A 14,116-nucleotide genomic window follows, 5' to 3' on the forward strand; every position below is an offset into this window, starting at 1 on the left:
GATGGTGAGGCTTTTGAGGTAGATGGTACCACATTAGATACATTTACACTAAGAGGGAGAGAGAAGCAATTCAATAAGATGCCCTCTGCTTCCAAAGTACATCAATCCTATCACAATGAGGGATTGCTCCTACCTTAAAAAGTATTTGTAAGGATCCTCACACTCAAAAGGTACCACTCATTGCATGCTTCATCATCGGATCCTCTCCCACTGCACCTAGTGTGAGTGGGCAGGCCCGAGGCAGTATGTAAGCACAGCATTTATTCCCAAGAGATTTTTTTGCTTACAAATGCCTGCGTGTTCCTCTGCTGTTTTCCTTATCCGATGTTGAAGAATGCCATGGGTGGATCCTTGAAAATAATTTAAGAGATTCCCAGGGTCTCTCACATAACTACCCATCAGAACACATACAAGGTAGGGGCACACTTTCATTGTGATAGGACCACATTAGATCAACCAGAAGTCTGTCCCTTCAGGAAAGGGACAGAGGATGTCTCTGAAGATGTTCGTGAAGGCTGTAAAGCTCCTTAGGAATTTGATATTTAAATCGCTTTTTTACGATTATGGCCCAGGGGATTTGGCATTCAGAAAAAATAGCAGCTGGCCCTCTCTGTCTTTTAGAGTGCTGCTGCTGAGGGTGGGACAAATCTAAGAGACCTTAGGTTTATGGCCCAGTTTATAGAGGTAGAAATACACTTTATATGAGAGTCTTCATTGTAAACGTTCCTGGCTGGCTGCACAGTCCTCAAAAGGTTTGAAGACAGTCCTTGCCTGGGAGGATTCAGACACGGTTTATAAATAAGGGGGGAAAAAAATGTACCTCAGATCTTGAAAGGTTTAGGCTGATAAACCATGAGCTCAATCCAATCTCGTTCAGTAAAATATGGACTTAGAGACAAAAGACACTGCTGGAGTACCCAAAATAAGACCATCATCTTAGAAGCGCTGGATGGATTACACATCTTAGTCCTGTAATTTTACCTAGCAATCATTTTTTCTTAACAAATGGCCATGTGGCAGCATTCTCTGGCCTAATTTGGTGGGTAATCCCATCTACACCGGCAGCTTGTATTCATGTTCAAGTCTTTACCTGGTCTGTATAACGGCAGTGCTTCAAAAACTGAGTCCCTTCAAAGAATGTCACAAAATGCAACAGAAATGCTTCTAAAATGTACAGTCTTTTTTCAAAGAGCACAATAAATAACTTACACTTACCTAAACCACTGGATATTTGTCTGTGGCAAGCTTTCCAAAATATAGTCCCATCTGGAAGCCCACTTAATGCTGTTATCTTTCTACGGAAGAAGGGAAAGATAAATCCCAATTATTAACTATAACACAACAAGATGTTTAACAAAACATTACAAAAGAGTTACACTACTCTAAATATCGTTAGTATTGGCAGAGGCATGGGAAATACATTATTAATAAAAACTTATATACATCCTACCCAAAAAGTGTTATTTCATATCTTCATAAAATATCAACTGCTGCCATCTTAATCTTTTTATTTTTTTTAAGCTAACTGCCATTGGGGCAAAGTGGAGCTTTGTAGAATGGGAAACAAAAGAGAAATGTATGCCATTTTAATTGCCAGTGGCATCAAATTCCCAATTTTCTGCCACTTTTAGATTAAATCCTATTTTACATTTCACAACAGCACACAGAGGGAGTCATTACTTTTCATGTTTTATGGGTTTTAAGGTTTACAGAGAAGGTTACATGAATTGTCCCATCTGCCAATTACAGAAAGCAGTTAGATTATCAATTTATTTAGTCTTGTGCACAGATAGAAATACATACCACAACAGGGGAAAAACGCAAATACAGATGATCAATCAGAGTGGTCCTTACATTTGGATCAATGGGATTAGCAACTAGCATGAGGGTAGAAAATCAGCTATGCTGAAACCTAATCCACCAACCAGTTTAGGAACCCACTGGACATATTTCCCCAGACCACTGCCCCACTTCCTGGTATTTACAGGTGTAGATCCCAACAAACTATGTGAAAAGCAATAGGTCGCGCCTATGGAAACTACTGGCTTTGTGATTTTTTTGTTTTGTTAGACATGTTGCACTGCAGTGCGGCTGCTGCGCAACATGGCTTAAAGTTTTTTTTTTTTTAAAAGGCACTATGATATGGCAAGCGCTGACATAGCTTTTTACAATTTTTAGTCATGACTCTCCTACTACCTGATCTTCTGCTGACTATACAACAAGCACACCAATACTGGATAGCTACAGCTCTAGGGATGGGCAGAACTAAGCCAATCAAAGTTGCTATGCCCAGTAGAAGAAGTTGTCGTGCCTAGCACATCAGCTATAAACTCTGACAAACATGATGCCCCTACCTCAGGCCATATAAACATCAACGATCTCCTTTGAGACAAAAGTAGATAAGGTGGCCATTGATGTAAGCGGATTAAGAACTTGATTACCAGAAACTTGCAAAAAGCGCAACCCAGTCTGAGAAGACACTTGAACTGCAACCCACAACTACAGATCTCCAGCAGCAAATATGAAATTTAGCAGAGCAGGTCTGCTTTGTGAAGAGCTAGGCAGCAGACACAGAGGACGGATCGCATCAGAGTAACCTCCTTTTAGTTGGCCTGCTTGAGGGCCCAGGGGTCACAATATAGCGGATGACCTAGAAACAGTTCAAAAACTGTGTCACCACAGGCCATCACTTCCTTCTCCATTGGATGGGCCAATGGGGGGGGGGGCGTGGCCAGCCAGTCATCATGGCAGACACGTAATCTTACCACTCTGCTCTGACTTACTTCTACTGCAAAATCGCTACGCCGGGGGCCCATCCAACCCAGAAAAAGCAATGACGGCACTGCACTGGGCTGCATTATGAGGAGCATCTGCAACAGGAGGCGGCAAGCAGAGACAGTGGATTGGCTCGGCCTGAGCTGCGGCTGCCATTGAGCCCTCCCGGTTGGAGAGTGGTAGTTTCCCCTGAACAGAAACCCCACGCTCCCTGTGGGGGATCGGACTGAACCTACCCCCCAGTGAGCAGCACCTGCAGGCCTGACATGAGGGGGCTCAGGAGTACACGCCCGCAAGGGGAACAAACATTGTCTCGCTGGTGGGGGTTGCAGCGTGGCCTGCTTTACCTGTTTGCTGTGGCTGCTGAATGCGTGGTAAAAGACTGTGCCGGCTGGCTAGAGTGGAGAGCAGATTGAAAGACTGCACAGCCCCCTGGCTGTCCTGACTGCAGCAGCGCTGGGCGAGGGGGCCTGGCGGAGTTGCTGGTACTCAACCCATGTGACCTCAAACTCTGGGAACACCGTGGCAAGGTGAGAGGAGAGAGAGTAAGGGTTGAGCTGGGAGAATAAAGGCAGTGGCAACTATCGGAATGTGTGCCTGGGCTCCAGTGATAACTCTGCTTGGCGATGCGAGTGTACCTTTTTTCACGTGGCATAAGGCCTCAGGGACCACCTTGGGACAAAAGTGTACAGCCTCTGAATGCAGAAGGAGTCCCCCGCCCCCCCCCCCCCAATGGCAAACACTGAATGTTGTTTCTATAAGGAATTAACTGATTTTAAGCGAAGACATTACCCGTGGGACAACCATATATCAATAGGCAGTGGGTGGTGCCGAACCTGCCTCAACAGGACTGCCTACCTGTGCAGCTGGAGCCATGGTCACTGGTGGGCTACTAGACAGTTATGGGGAAACTTAAGACCAAACAGACTGATACCATAGTGGGGGCACCGGAGCCGGATTGGATCGAATGGGGAGACACTGGGGACACAGAAGGGGTGGCCCCGCCACTGCAGCTACAATTTGATAGGATTTTATGCCGGCACGAAGGCCACATTACAGTAAGATATTGTAACTATTTCAGTGGGACTAGGCCTTTTGAGAGCAGAACATCACACATTAGCATACAGGGTGAAGTAACTACAGGTAGGGCTGGGAGAAGTGCAACCGTTGCAGGCTGACTTGCGACAACAAGTGGCGGCGCAAAGAGACAGAGTACACACTTTAGAATACAGGACCAAAGACTCAGAAGGCCGTAACTGACATAAAAACGTCCGCATAGTGGGCCTACCAGAGGGCACTGAAGGTAAACCTCTAGAAATGGCTCCAGACAGAGGTAGCCCCAAACCATCTGAGACAGATCTTCGCCCTCGAATGGGGGCATGGAGTGTGTGCCCGGCCGCCGGCCCCTGGCTAACCACCCCCGCCCAGTGGTGGCAAACCTTCATTATCAGGACAGATATAACCCTTCTAAAGAGGGAGAGAGAAGATGGCCCATACATCAGTGAGAGCGACAAAGTAGCGTTATTCCTGGACTATACTGCTGCTATTCAGTCAAAAAGGGCCTCTCATACAAAAGTGAAACGGGCACTCATCCAAGAGGGGATTCAATACTCCCTAATGTTCCCAACAAAAGTGAAGATCATTCTAGATCGCAAAACCCGTTTCTGTGAAGACCCTAAGGCAGCATTGTACTGGCTACATACACATAAAATAGGGTCACCCCCAGCAGACCCTCGGGCTGAGAGGATGGAGAACACGCATAGATCAAGGAAGAAATCCCAGAAACCCAGGAGCAGTGCTGCCATCAAGAAACAGACTAGATCAGAGGCGGAGCAAGAATGGGTGGCTGCCCTACAGTCAGCAGCAGAAATTGTGGCACGGAGAGGATCAGAGTCAGATCTGGGCTCTCAGTATGGCAATCAGTTAATGTATTCTTAATTAGAGGGATGTTTCTTGGCACATGGAGACATGCCGGCAGTGACCCCGCAATCAGTAGAGGAACTGATTTGACATTGCAGAGCAACAGCTTAGAAACTGAGTTCCTGGATGTAGTCGGTGGGCCCCTGGAACTGCATTTCTTGGTGAAGCTGCTTCTATTCAGCACTTCCCCATGCAATGTTAGTGGCACTGGGAGGGGGCCAGCACTGCTGAAAAATTATGCTACGATTACGTAACCTGCTGGAGTATAGTTCAGATCGGACCCTGTTGGCCGTGACACAATTGGCTGGCACGCATACTTGACCCTTGGTTCATCCTCCCCAGTACTCTACCACTTAATTCCCAATAGTGGTTGTGTGGAGCCCAGCTTTTAACTCTGTGTCCTGGTTACTACAGATTTAGGCAGCCGGTTGTTGCAGTGCGGCTCTGGGAAAGGGGAGTTTACTGTTAGGGCATGTATTCTTTTATGTCTCTGGGAAGCTATTGCTGGAGGGCGGTGCATTGGCCATCGATGGGGAATAGACGGGGAGTACAGGTAATACACATTTTACTTTGACCAACCGGAATACAGAACTGAGGTTTATGTCCTGGAATGTGAGGGGACTGGGATCTGCCATCAAGAGACATAACATCTACGGATATTTGAGATGCGAGGAGGTACATATTGCCATGCTACAAGAGACTCAGACAAGGGGATTTGAGGTGGACCGCCTATGCTGCAGATGGTGTGGGCAAATATACGTTACCTCCTATTTTGCATATGTCCGGGGAGTGTTAATATGGGTTAAAGCTGTCCAGCAGCCATCCCAGACAATTCCTTACCAGCATTCTTGGATAGCAGCCCCCTCCTTACATTGACGTGTGAGACACAGGAAAGCACAAGGGGCTCAGTGACTGCCCATGAGATTGGGCAGGTGTATTAAAAATACATATGTTTGACCACTGACTTTGTGTTGCACCACGTTGCAAATTAGTTGTTCAGTGTTCACCAGTTGCAGATTAAATTTTGTATTCAGTGTAGCTGACTATTGGCTTTATCGTGGCATTAGACATTGCAGTTGAGCTTTGTTTTTCCACATGGTAAACTAAGCTTGTTTTTTCACATTTCTTTCTCACCGAACACGAACAGTTAGTCACTCAGCATGATAAGAAAGTAATATTTTTTTGTTTTCTTCAGTGCAGGGAACAGTTCGGCCTTGGGAGGACAGCCTTGAAATGTTGGCCAGTTTTCAATGTTTTTCTTCCAACTCTGACCTACAATAACCAGCATGTTTGAATATTTCCATCTGTGAGGAGGGGTTTTCCCCAGGAAGCCCTTTCGGTTTTTTAAAGGTATATAAAGGTGGCCCTGCTCAGTAGCGAGGTAATTTCCAAGACCTCAGTCAGGATTGGACGTCAAATGCCTGACAGTTGTCCTGTGAGGGTGGATATCTCTTTCTTGCAGTTGAATGGGGTCATCTTCTTGCTGGCATGAGAAAGATGAAGAGCTTGGCGGGCCCTATGGTGATGAATTTTTACTTTGTATTATAGCACAATTGCAAAGAAAATAATAATCACTTATATTTGATGTGTACGTTGCAGTTGAGAATCATTTTGATATATTTTCCTTTCATTGTTGTGATATATTTTCCTTTCAATGCGGTCATATATTTTTAAATGTGCGCTTTCGACCTACTAATCTCTTTTTAGGAAACTCGTGGGGAAGTAATAACACATGTCTTCCTTGAACTAAGTGCATTCCAGAGATTTTTGTCAGCTGGGTCATTAGTGAAAGCAAAACAGAAGACTATTAAAGACATGGCCACAGGCAAGACCCCTGGCCCAGATGGAGTGCCAGCAGAGGTTTATGCAACATACGTGGACTTATTGGCTGACGCTCTACACTGAATCCTTGAAAGTGGACTGCCTACAGGATACAACCCACAGCAAGACTGTCATTCCTCTCCCCAAGACTAAAAAGCCTGGGGCGCTGGTTACTGCCTTTGCCCATTGTTTATGCTTAATTTCGATTCTTGAGCAAAACCCTTGCTACCAAGTTGCTTCCCCACGTCGGGTCTGATTCATAGAAACTAGAATGGTTTTATTTTTCTCCATAACACGTCCCTTAATCTTAGGAGATTGTACCACCTCCTATACCATCCTGAAGTCCAGAATCTACCAGGCCCACCAACTGTGTTGGTAGATCTTGAAAAAAACGTTCAACTCGGTAAGAGGGGACTACCTGACAGAGGTTATGCGCAAGCTGGGTATGGGCAAGGCCTGGATCGAATGGGTAATCCTACTATATACGTGACCAATGGCGCAAGTTAAGACTGGCACCACAATCTCTGCATCTTATGCAGTCTATTGGGGCACCAGCCAGTGTTGCTTACTGTCGCCCCTGCTCTTTGTGCTAGCCATTCAGCCACTGGCAGAATACTTTAGGAGACAGGGAAGACGGGCAGCATAGTGACAGACAGCTGTGAGCTTATTATTTCTCTCTACGCAGACAACCTCATCTTTTATCTGTACAGAGATTCCACAGGGACAGGCAAGGCGATCAGGCATTTGAACAACTTTAGGAGGATACTGGGGCTGACGGTTAATAGATTAAAAACATGCCTATTTTCATCAGTAGACTCCGGAATCAATGGACCTCCCAGTAGGACTTACTTGGTCACTGGCGGCATTTAAATATCTGGTCATTCAGGTGTATCATCAACTTGATGGTATGAAGGAGCGGAACCTGGAAAAAATGGTGCGATCCTTGTGATCCTGTGTTACCTTCTGGAGATCTCGGCACCTGTCACTGATGGCCTGAGTGTCCATCTCCAAGGTGGTGATGCTCCCACGGTTGCTATACTTCTTCACCAACCTCCCAGCTAAGATCCCCAGGACATGGTTCTGACAGTTAGATGGTCTGCTTTGGGAGCTGATATGGGACGGAGGCAGACATAGGGTGTTCGTCGGGTGCTGAAGAGCCTGCCTGTGCAAAGGGGCCTTAGGGTTCCCGATTTTGAACTGTATTATATAGCAGCGAAACTACAGTAGGTATGCAGGTTGCTAGATGACGCTCACCAGGACGTCTTAGACTCTCTAGGACTGGTACCACATCAGAGACTCCTACTTGCCAAGAGGTGCGGATACTTTGGCAGAGCATTTTGTTGGAGGTAGCTTTACACAGTTGGCACCTAGGTACCGTGAGGACCGATAGGGTTCCATTGTATGCACCAGCTATACCACTGGTTAGACTGCCCCATTGGAACACAGATTAGATGCTTCACTGCAGCCCAGCTTCGAGCCTGGTCCTCAGCCGGTGTGACCACAGTAGGTGATTGCTTTGCAGTTGGCTCCCTCCTGCAGAGGGAGGAGCTATGAGAGCATTATGGCCTACCTAGTGGTCAATTTCTCAACAACGAGACACTGGTGTGGTCTTACAAAAGCCTCCGAGGCCAGATGGAGCCCTGCAGCACCCAGTCCTCCAGTTACTATTTTCCCTTGGGTTCAGCACGGCAACAGGTGATGTGGTTATATAAGGCACTCAACGACATGGGACTGAAACGATTGGAGACCCTCAGGGATAGATGAACAGATATTCTGGGACATGACATATCCAATAGGGAACGGAACAGAATGCCCCAAGACAATTTCACTTAACACACAGTTGAAATATTTACAATTTAATCTCCTATACATGAGATATCTTCAAGGTATATATGGAGAAGATGCCCTGGGGGTGTGTCCGCAGTGTCAATCACCCAATGCAGATTTGTCACATGATGTCGAGATGCCGGTATTACAAGTTTATTGGAATGCAATCCTGGTTCACCTCTGTGTAGTCGTAGGGTACGCATTGCCATGTATGATAGAAACTTGAATTCTGGGTAGTTTTTCCCAACCCACAACATGCAACGTAGGCACCCGATTCCTGGATTTGGCCTTGGCACTGGCCAGGCGTAGGACTGCACTTGCATGAAAATCACAGATAGGACCAACTGTCAAGGCCTGGGCGAGGGATGTTTAACACCTGGGCTAGGAAAGAGGAAAGTATACACCACAAAGGGGATGCATGGGGTCTCCAGAGGTGCCCTGTGGCGGGATTGTGGGTTGAGATATTAAGAGAGCCTGGAACACCTGGACTGAGACTCAGATTCGGATCAAACTGATCTAGAGGATTGAGGTGTGGGCAGCGACGGGAGTATCACAGAGATAGGGTGAGTTTGGTGGAACACCTCAAGGGTCCAGGACTAACCACAGAAAAGGACGGCTACCTCAACCTTAAGTACGAACTGTAAACAATACCCTGGTCTCAGCTGGGGTATAAACTGGAGTACTGTTTGAGCTATTGTTTCCCTTATAGGACCTAGCTATGTGCACGCCTGACTTGTTCTGGGTGTGGTCTGACTGCTCTCCCCAGCAACATGCTGTGTTGCAATACCCAAGACTCAACCCCCGGAAGCCATTAGTTTGTTAAGTTTGTTTACATTTGTTTTTTCCGTATCTACTTATATCTTACCCTGATCTACTCCTATAGTTGGAGTACATTCAGAGTCCCCAGCACCTAATGCATACGCTTTTAAGAAAACATTAGCAAGTAATGTACCTTACAACCCTATGAAGACATGGATGTAGCAGAACCACACATTTATGTAAGTGGCTGACCCTTCCACCTACGTAGGTAATAGACCTACCTCCACAGGTGCTATGGGGAAGATCACAGACAAACAAACAAACATGGGTCTAATGAGGAGCCAATGTGTACGTGAATGTATAAGTACTGCAAGGGTGGACATGATTGTAGTAAGATCCTACTGATGCAGTCTCAGTGTCACTAAATGCCAATAAAGATATGTTTTTTCAAACAAAACAAAAAAGAAAATAGAAAGGGCCCATTAGGTGCCTCCTCCTGGGGGTTTCTCCAAGGTCAATAGTTCCCAAGTTTTTATACTATGAAGATAGGATGCAATTTTAGGAGCAGCAAGACAGATGGAACAGCTACAGAAAGACAACCAATGAATACTTGATTTCCCTGACAATACGCTCAAAGGCGTCTCTTCTAGAAGTCAAAAGAAAACAGAAATGAGCTTAAAATCCACAATACTATTCCCCGCCAAACTCAAGGTGAAGATAAGGCAGAAGTTTATTTTTGTTCAAGTGAATGTGGCTTGGAAATAGGCACGAGCCAGGGCATGTCTTCCCAAGCGGATGCTCTGCTCAAAGATCACCACGCTCACCTAGACAATGACAAAGACTACATCAGAAACAGCCTGGAAATGTGTTATCTTCCTCGATTACCTCATCCCTTAAGCAGGCAAGGATGGCAGGCATTCGACTTCCGCAGCAGCAGTTACCTTTCGAGGTCCCTCTTAGGACTTTTCTACAGTGGAAGCAGGAGAAGAGGACACCTCTTTACTCTTCCCTCAAGATATAGGATCCCCACCAAGAATCACCCTGTAAACTACAGATGAAAGTTTATAATAACTACCATTAACATGGGTTTCAGCTAGGAGCCTAATCGTAATCTGTAGAATCCCCTTGGCAACCCCTGGGGAACCATACCCTTCTATCTTCGAGGGGGAAGTGGAAGGACGGTGTTCTCTCTTTCGACCAATGGTCACTCCTCCCACCTTTGTACTGCCCTTGGTTTTCTTTACTATTTGGAATTTTTGGATATTGTTTCTAATGTTTCCACAAATGCCCTTTCATCCTCACCAACAATTGGTAGGAATCACCTAAGAGATTTTTATATGCCTTTGAACTACCCCCACTGCACCACCAGGAAACAATTTCCTAGGATATTAGAGGGATACAAATACTAACTAAATATTATAAAAATGTTTCTCCTCTTAAATCCGAAGGGGTCCAACTAGCACTCCTTCACATGGCTCATATTACTCTGGTTCAGGGAGAGGGACTCCAGAAGTTCTGAAGTGGTCAAGTTTTACTACTTAATTTGTGTTAGGGGAGCACTAATCCAAGTAAAACCGGGGATTCCCTGCAGTGTCACAACAGCTGACGGCAGGTTTGCCCTACTAGAGGCCAGGCATGATGGAACACAGAACAACCACCACTTCTGAAACAGCTATCAACTCGCCTGGCTAAATGTACACTCATGGATACTGGCCGGCAGCTTTAACAGTATTGTGGGCACTACACTTCATAAATCACATCCTCCACCTCAGGATCCGTATGTCACAATGCACAAGCACTTGTCTCATGGCTCCAGCAATGGTCCCTACAAGATGTATGGGGCCAACATAACTTGGGAGTAAAACTGTATCCATTTCTAGTCACTTAGAAATCATCTTTACAAGCAGCGGAGGAAAAAAAGTTTGTACCTCCAGGCTTAGTCCATCTATTTCCTCCACAGACTATCTAGGCAGGGAACTTTCAGATCATAACCCTTTGCTGAACTACCTAACCTGGGACAGGTTTTCTTCTCTTATTTTACCTGGTGACTGCAACCAATTGCCTAAAAAGACCCTGCCTTTCAAGGTATGCTAGCATGGAACATTCAAGAGTATTTTGAATATAACAATGAGACGGCATAGTCTCTAAAAGTAAAATGAGAGGTGTTCAAGGTCATGGATTGTGAACTATACATTCAGGCCATGGTGGAAGTATGAAAAGCAATACCTCTAGACCTAGGATGGGTAGAATACATAACTACAGAACGGCAAATGGAAGACAACCTTACTCTAGGAAACACTATGATCAAGTTGTACGAGGAAATGGTGTTTCTGGTGGAGTGCTTGCACTGCTTAGATCACTCTGCCTTCATACCTCCATATTCTGGGTGCACGCTGAGGGGAGTAAACAGCAATATATGGCAAACCCCAGTTACGGTCCTTTGGGATGTGAAAAGGGAGCTACAATACTCACAACAGGTAATTCATGATTTGTTCTCTAAATTTTAAGCAGGATCTGTATAGGCAGCCATTTGGAGCACCCTCCAGGTGATGAACGGTGCTTCTTAGGCGACCTCACCATGTCTAGGATACACAGATCCACAGGGAGAAAAAGATGACTCGATACCAGCCCAAGATATTAAAGAGGAGATAGCTGAGTTGGCCTCCTGGAAAAAAAAAAAACTGGTACGGACAGCCTCCTGGACAAATGTTGCATAACCTACGCAAGCTCCTTGCCATTTAAGCTGGCCAGCCTGTACTAGGCAGCAATAGCCTACCATGTTCCTCTGCCACCATCACCAGCCTTCTGGCTAACTCTCCCCTGGTCAGTCATAGGGTGTATTGCGGTTTCCAAAATAGTAATACTGTCTGACTTGTTTCACTTTTATACCCTTCCAGTATTACTTCCCTGTAGAATTTTTCTGGAAATATATACTCTCTTCAGAAAGCTCATCTGGGATCCCTCCCATCGAAGGGTGGCTCTTTTGAAGATGCAGTTCCCAGATGACCGGGAAGAATTGGGTGCCCCCAATTTTGAACACTACTACTTTGATGCACAGCTCCAGTGGCTACACCTGTTGGATAGCAGGGCAATCACTTGACGATAGAAGCAGCACTGGGCTAAACCCTTGGACGAGCTGACAACATTAATCCCAGACGCCAAACCCAAGGACCTGTTTTGCGACTTCTGTCAGTGGCCCTGCAATGTTTCACCAAAAGGATATTTCTGACAAAGCACCCTGCCCTTTTGCCAGCAATACATCTCCTTGGTCTTCCCAAACAAGTTGGTCACCTAGGTGAAGAGGAACTATATTATTGGAATCAAACAGGAATAGTGACTCTAGGGGACCTCTTTCAAGATGAGCAGCTCCTGTTGTACTCTGACCATAGAGAGCTATCTGACCTCCAAAGGGGTAGGTCTTGATGTATGGGTTATTGCAGTATACCCTCCAAAATAAGTGGTCATTAACAGACACCGAATTAGGCTTGCAAGAATTACTGCAAACTTTTCATACTATAGGCAATGGTCACAGACTGGATAGTTGGATTAGTAAAGCTCTTTTAAGCCACATATAGGTTTCACTACATTCCACACAAGTTAGCTGGGAGATGGATACTGGCAGGCCCTTAAGTGGTAAGGAATAGGAAAGTACACTAGAGCGCCCCAAGAAAAATTCACATAAAGCCAGTCTTAAACTAACACAATTTTATATATGCACAGACCTTATTTTCTCTCTCTCCAGAGCAAATTACCAGAATGTATCCCGAAGCGATAGCTTCTTGCGCCCACTGTGGGTTTCTGGCAGGGGAATCTTAGATATGTTCTCTGGTAATGTCCTATGTTGAGGTTATACGTAAAAAGGGCCACTACCATCAATCAACCATAGCATTTGTAAAGTGCAGCACTATCACCCCTAAGGTTATCTGGGAGTTGAGTGCCATGTCGCTGTTGAAAAGCCACGCCTTGAGTCTCCTTCTGAAGTCCACCAGGTGAAGCTGTTCGGAGGTGGATGGTCATTCTGTTCCAGGGCTTGACTGCTGTGTGGTTGAAGGAGTGGCCTCGGCTGCGGGGGCAGGGGGCAGGTCTGTGAGGGGGAGTGTAGTTGTCTTGCTGGGACGTAGAAGATCAGTCGATGGTTGATGTAGGAGGGCCCTAGATTCTGGAGAGCCTTGTATGAGAGTGTGAGGATTTTGAATTGCGAACTCTTCTGGACAAGGAACTAGTTTAGGTTCCTAAGGTGTGCTTGAGCACTTGGGGAGGTGGAGGGTGAGTCCGACTGCGGTGCTCTGTAGAGTCTAGAGTCTTAAGTAGTTGAGGACACTCCAGCGTAGAGAGCGTTGCCATATTTGTGCTCACTTTTTCTCCAGTTATCTTGATAACGTCCACTATTTCTTGCAGTGTACATTTAATTTCTTTTTGGGCCATCATCAGTTGGTCTGTAAGCTGTTTGCTAATTTTATCATGAATCTCTGTTAGCCTTGTCATCAAGCCCTCCTTGAGTGGAAGTGGGTCAGTTCTGTTTTGGGCTGCCATCGTAGACTCTACATTGTTTTGGGGTATTTTTTTCCTGCCAGGCACAGGTGGTTACCCCTACATAGTGGACTTCTGTTAGGATTTATTCTGATTTCTCAGTTCCTTCAGAGGATGTAGTTGTAATAATTCTACCTTGTTGGTTGCTCTCTTTCCAATATCTCAGAGATAGTCTCTTCTGCTTTAGCCTAGATAATTGCATGACATTCTCAGAATCCCCAAAGTCTGTGTATGCTTGAGTAAGTTCTATTGGCGTAATGTGGGGTGCTTCAGTCACCATTTTAAGGGTCATACAAACATTATTGATACAACACCCGCACATGACACAACCACATCTACATAAACACACTCACACATCACAGCTACACACATCACAACAACGACAGCAACACAACAACACTCACCTGAATGTTGCACGCAGCAACAAAACAACATACACAGCAACATCAATGGCATATGCAGGTGGCACATGCCATCACAGCCA

General features: G+C 45.7%; 1 protein-coding gene across 1 annotated transcript in view; it reads right to left on the reverse strand.

Moving 5' to 3' along the window:
- The window catches only part of LOC138263236 (transmembrane 9 superfamily member 2-like), a 696,131-nt gene that overhangs the window by 375,078 nt on the left and 306,937 nt on the right, over positions 1-14,116 (reverse strand). Inside the window, exon 8 of the mRNA XM_069212440.1 lies at positions 1,216-1,295. Within this exon, the coding sequence (XP_069068541.1) occupies positions 1,216-1,295 (80 nt within the window). The remainder of the gene's footprint in view (positions 1-1,215; positions 1,296-14,116) is intronic.

Source organism: Pleurodeles waltl, chromosome 2_1 (genome assembly GCF_031143425.1).
Source record: "Pleurodeles waltl isolate 20211129_DDA chromosome 2_1, aPleWal1.hap1.20221129, whole genome shotgun sequence".
Classification (NCBI taxonomy): Eukaryota; Metazoa; Chordata; class Amphibia; order Caudata; family Salamandridae; genus Pleurodeles; species Pleurodeles waltl.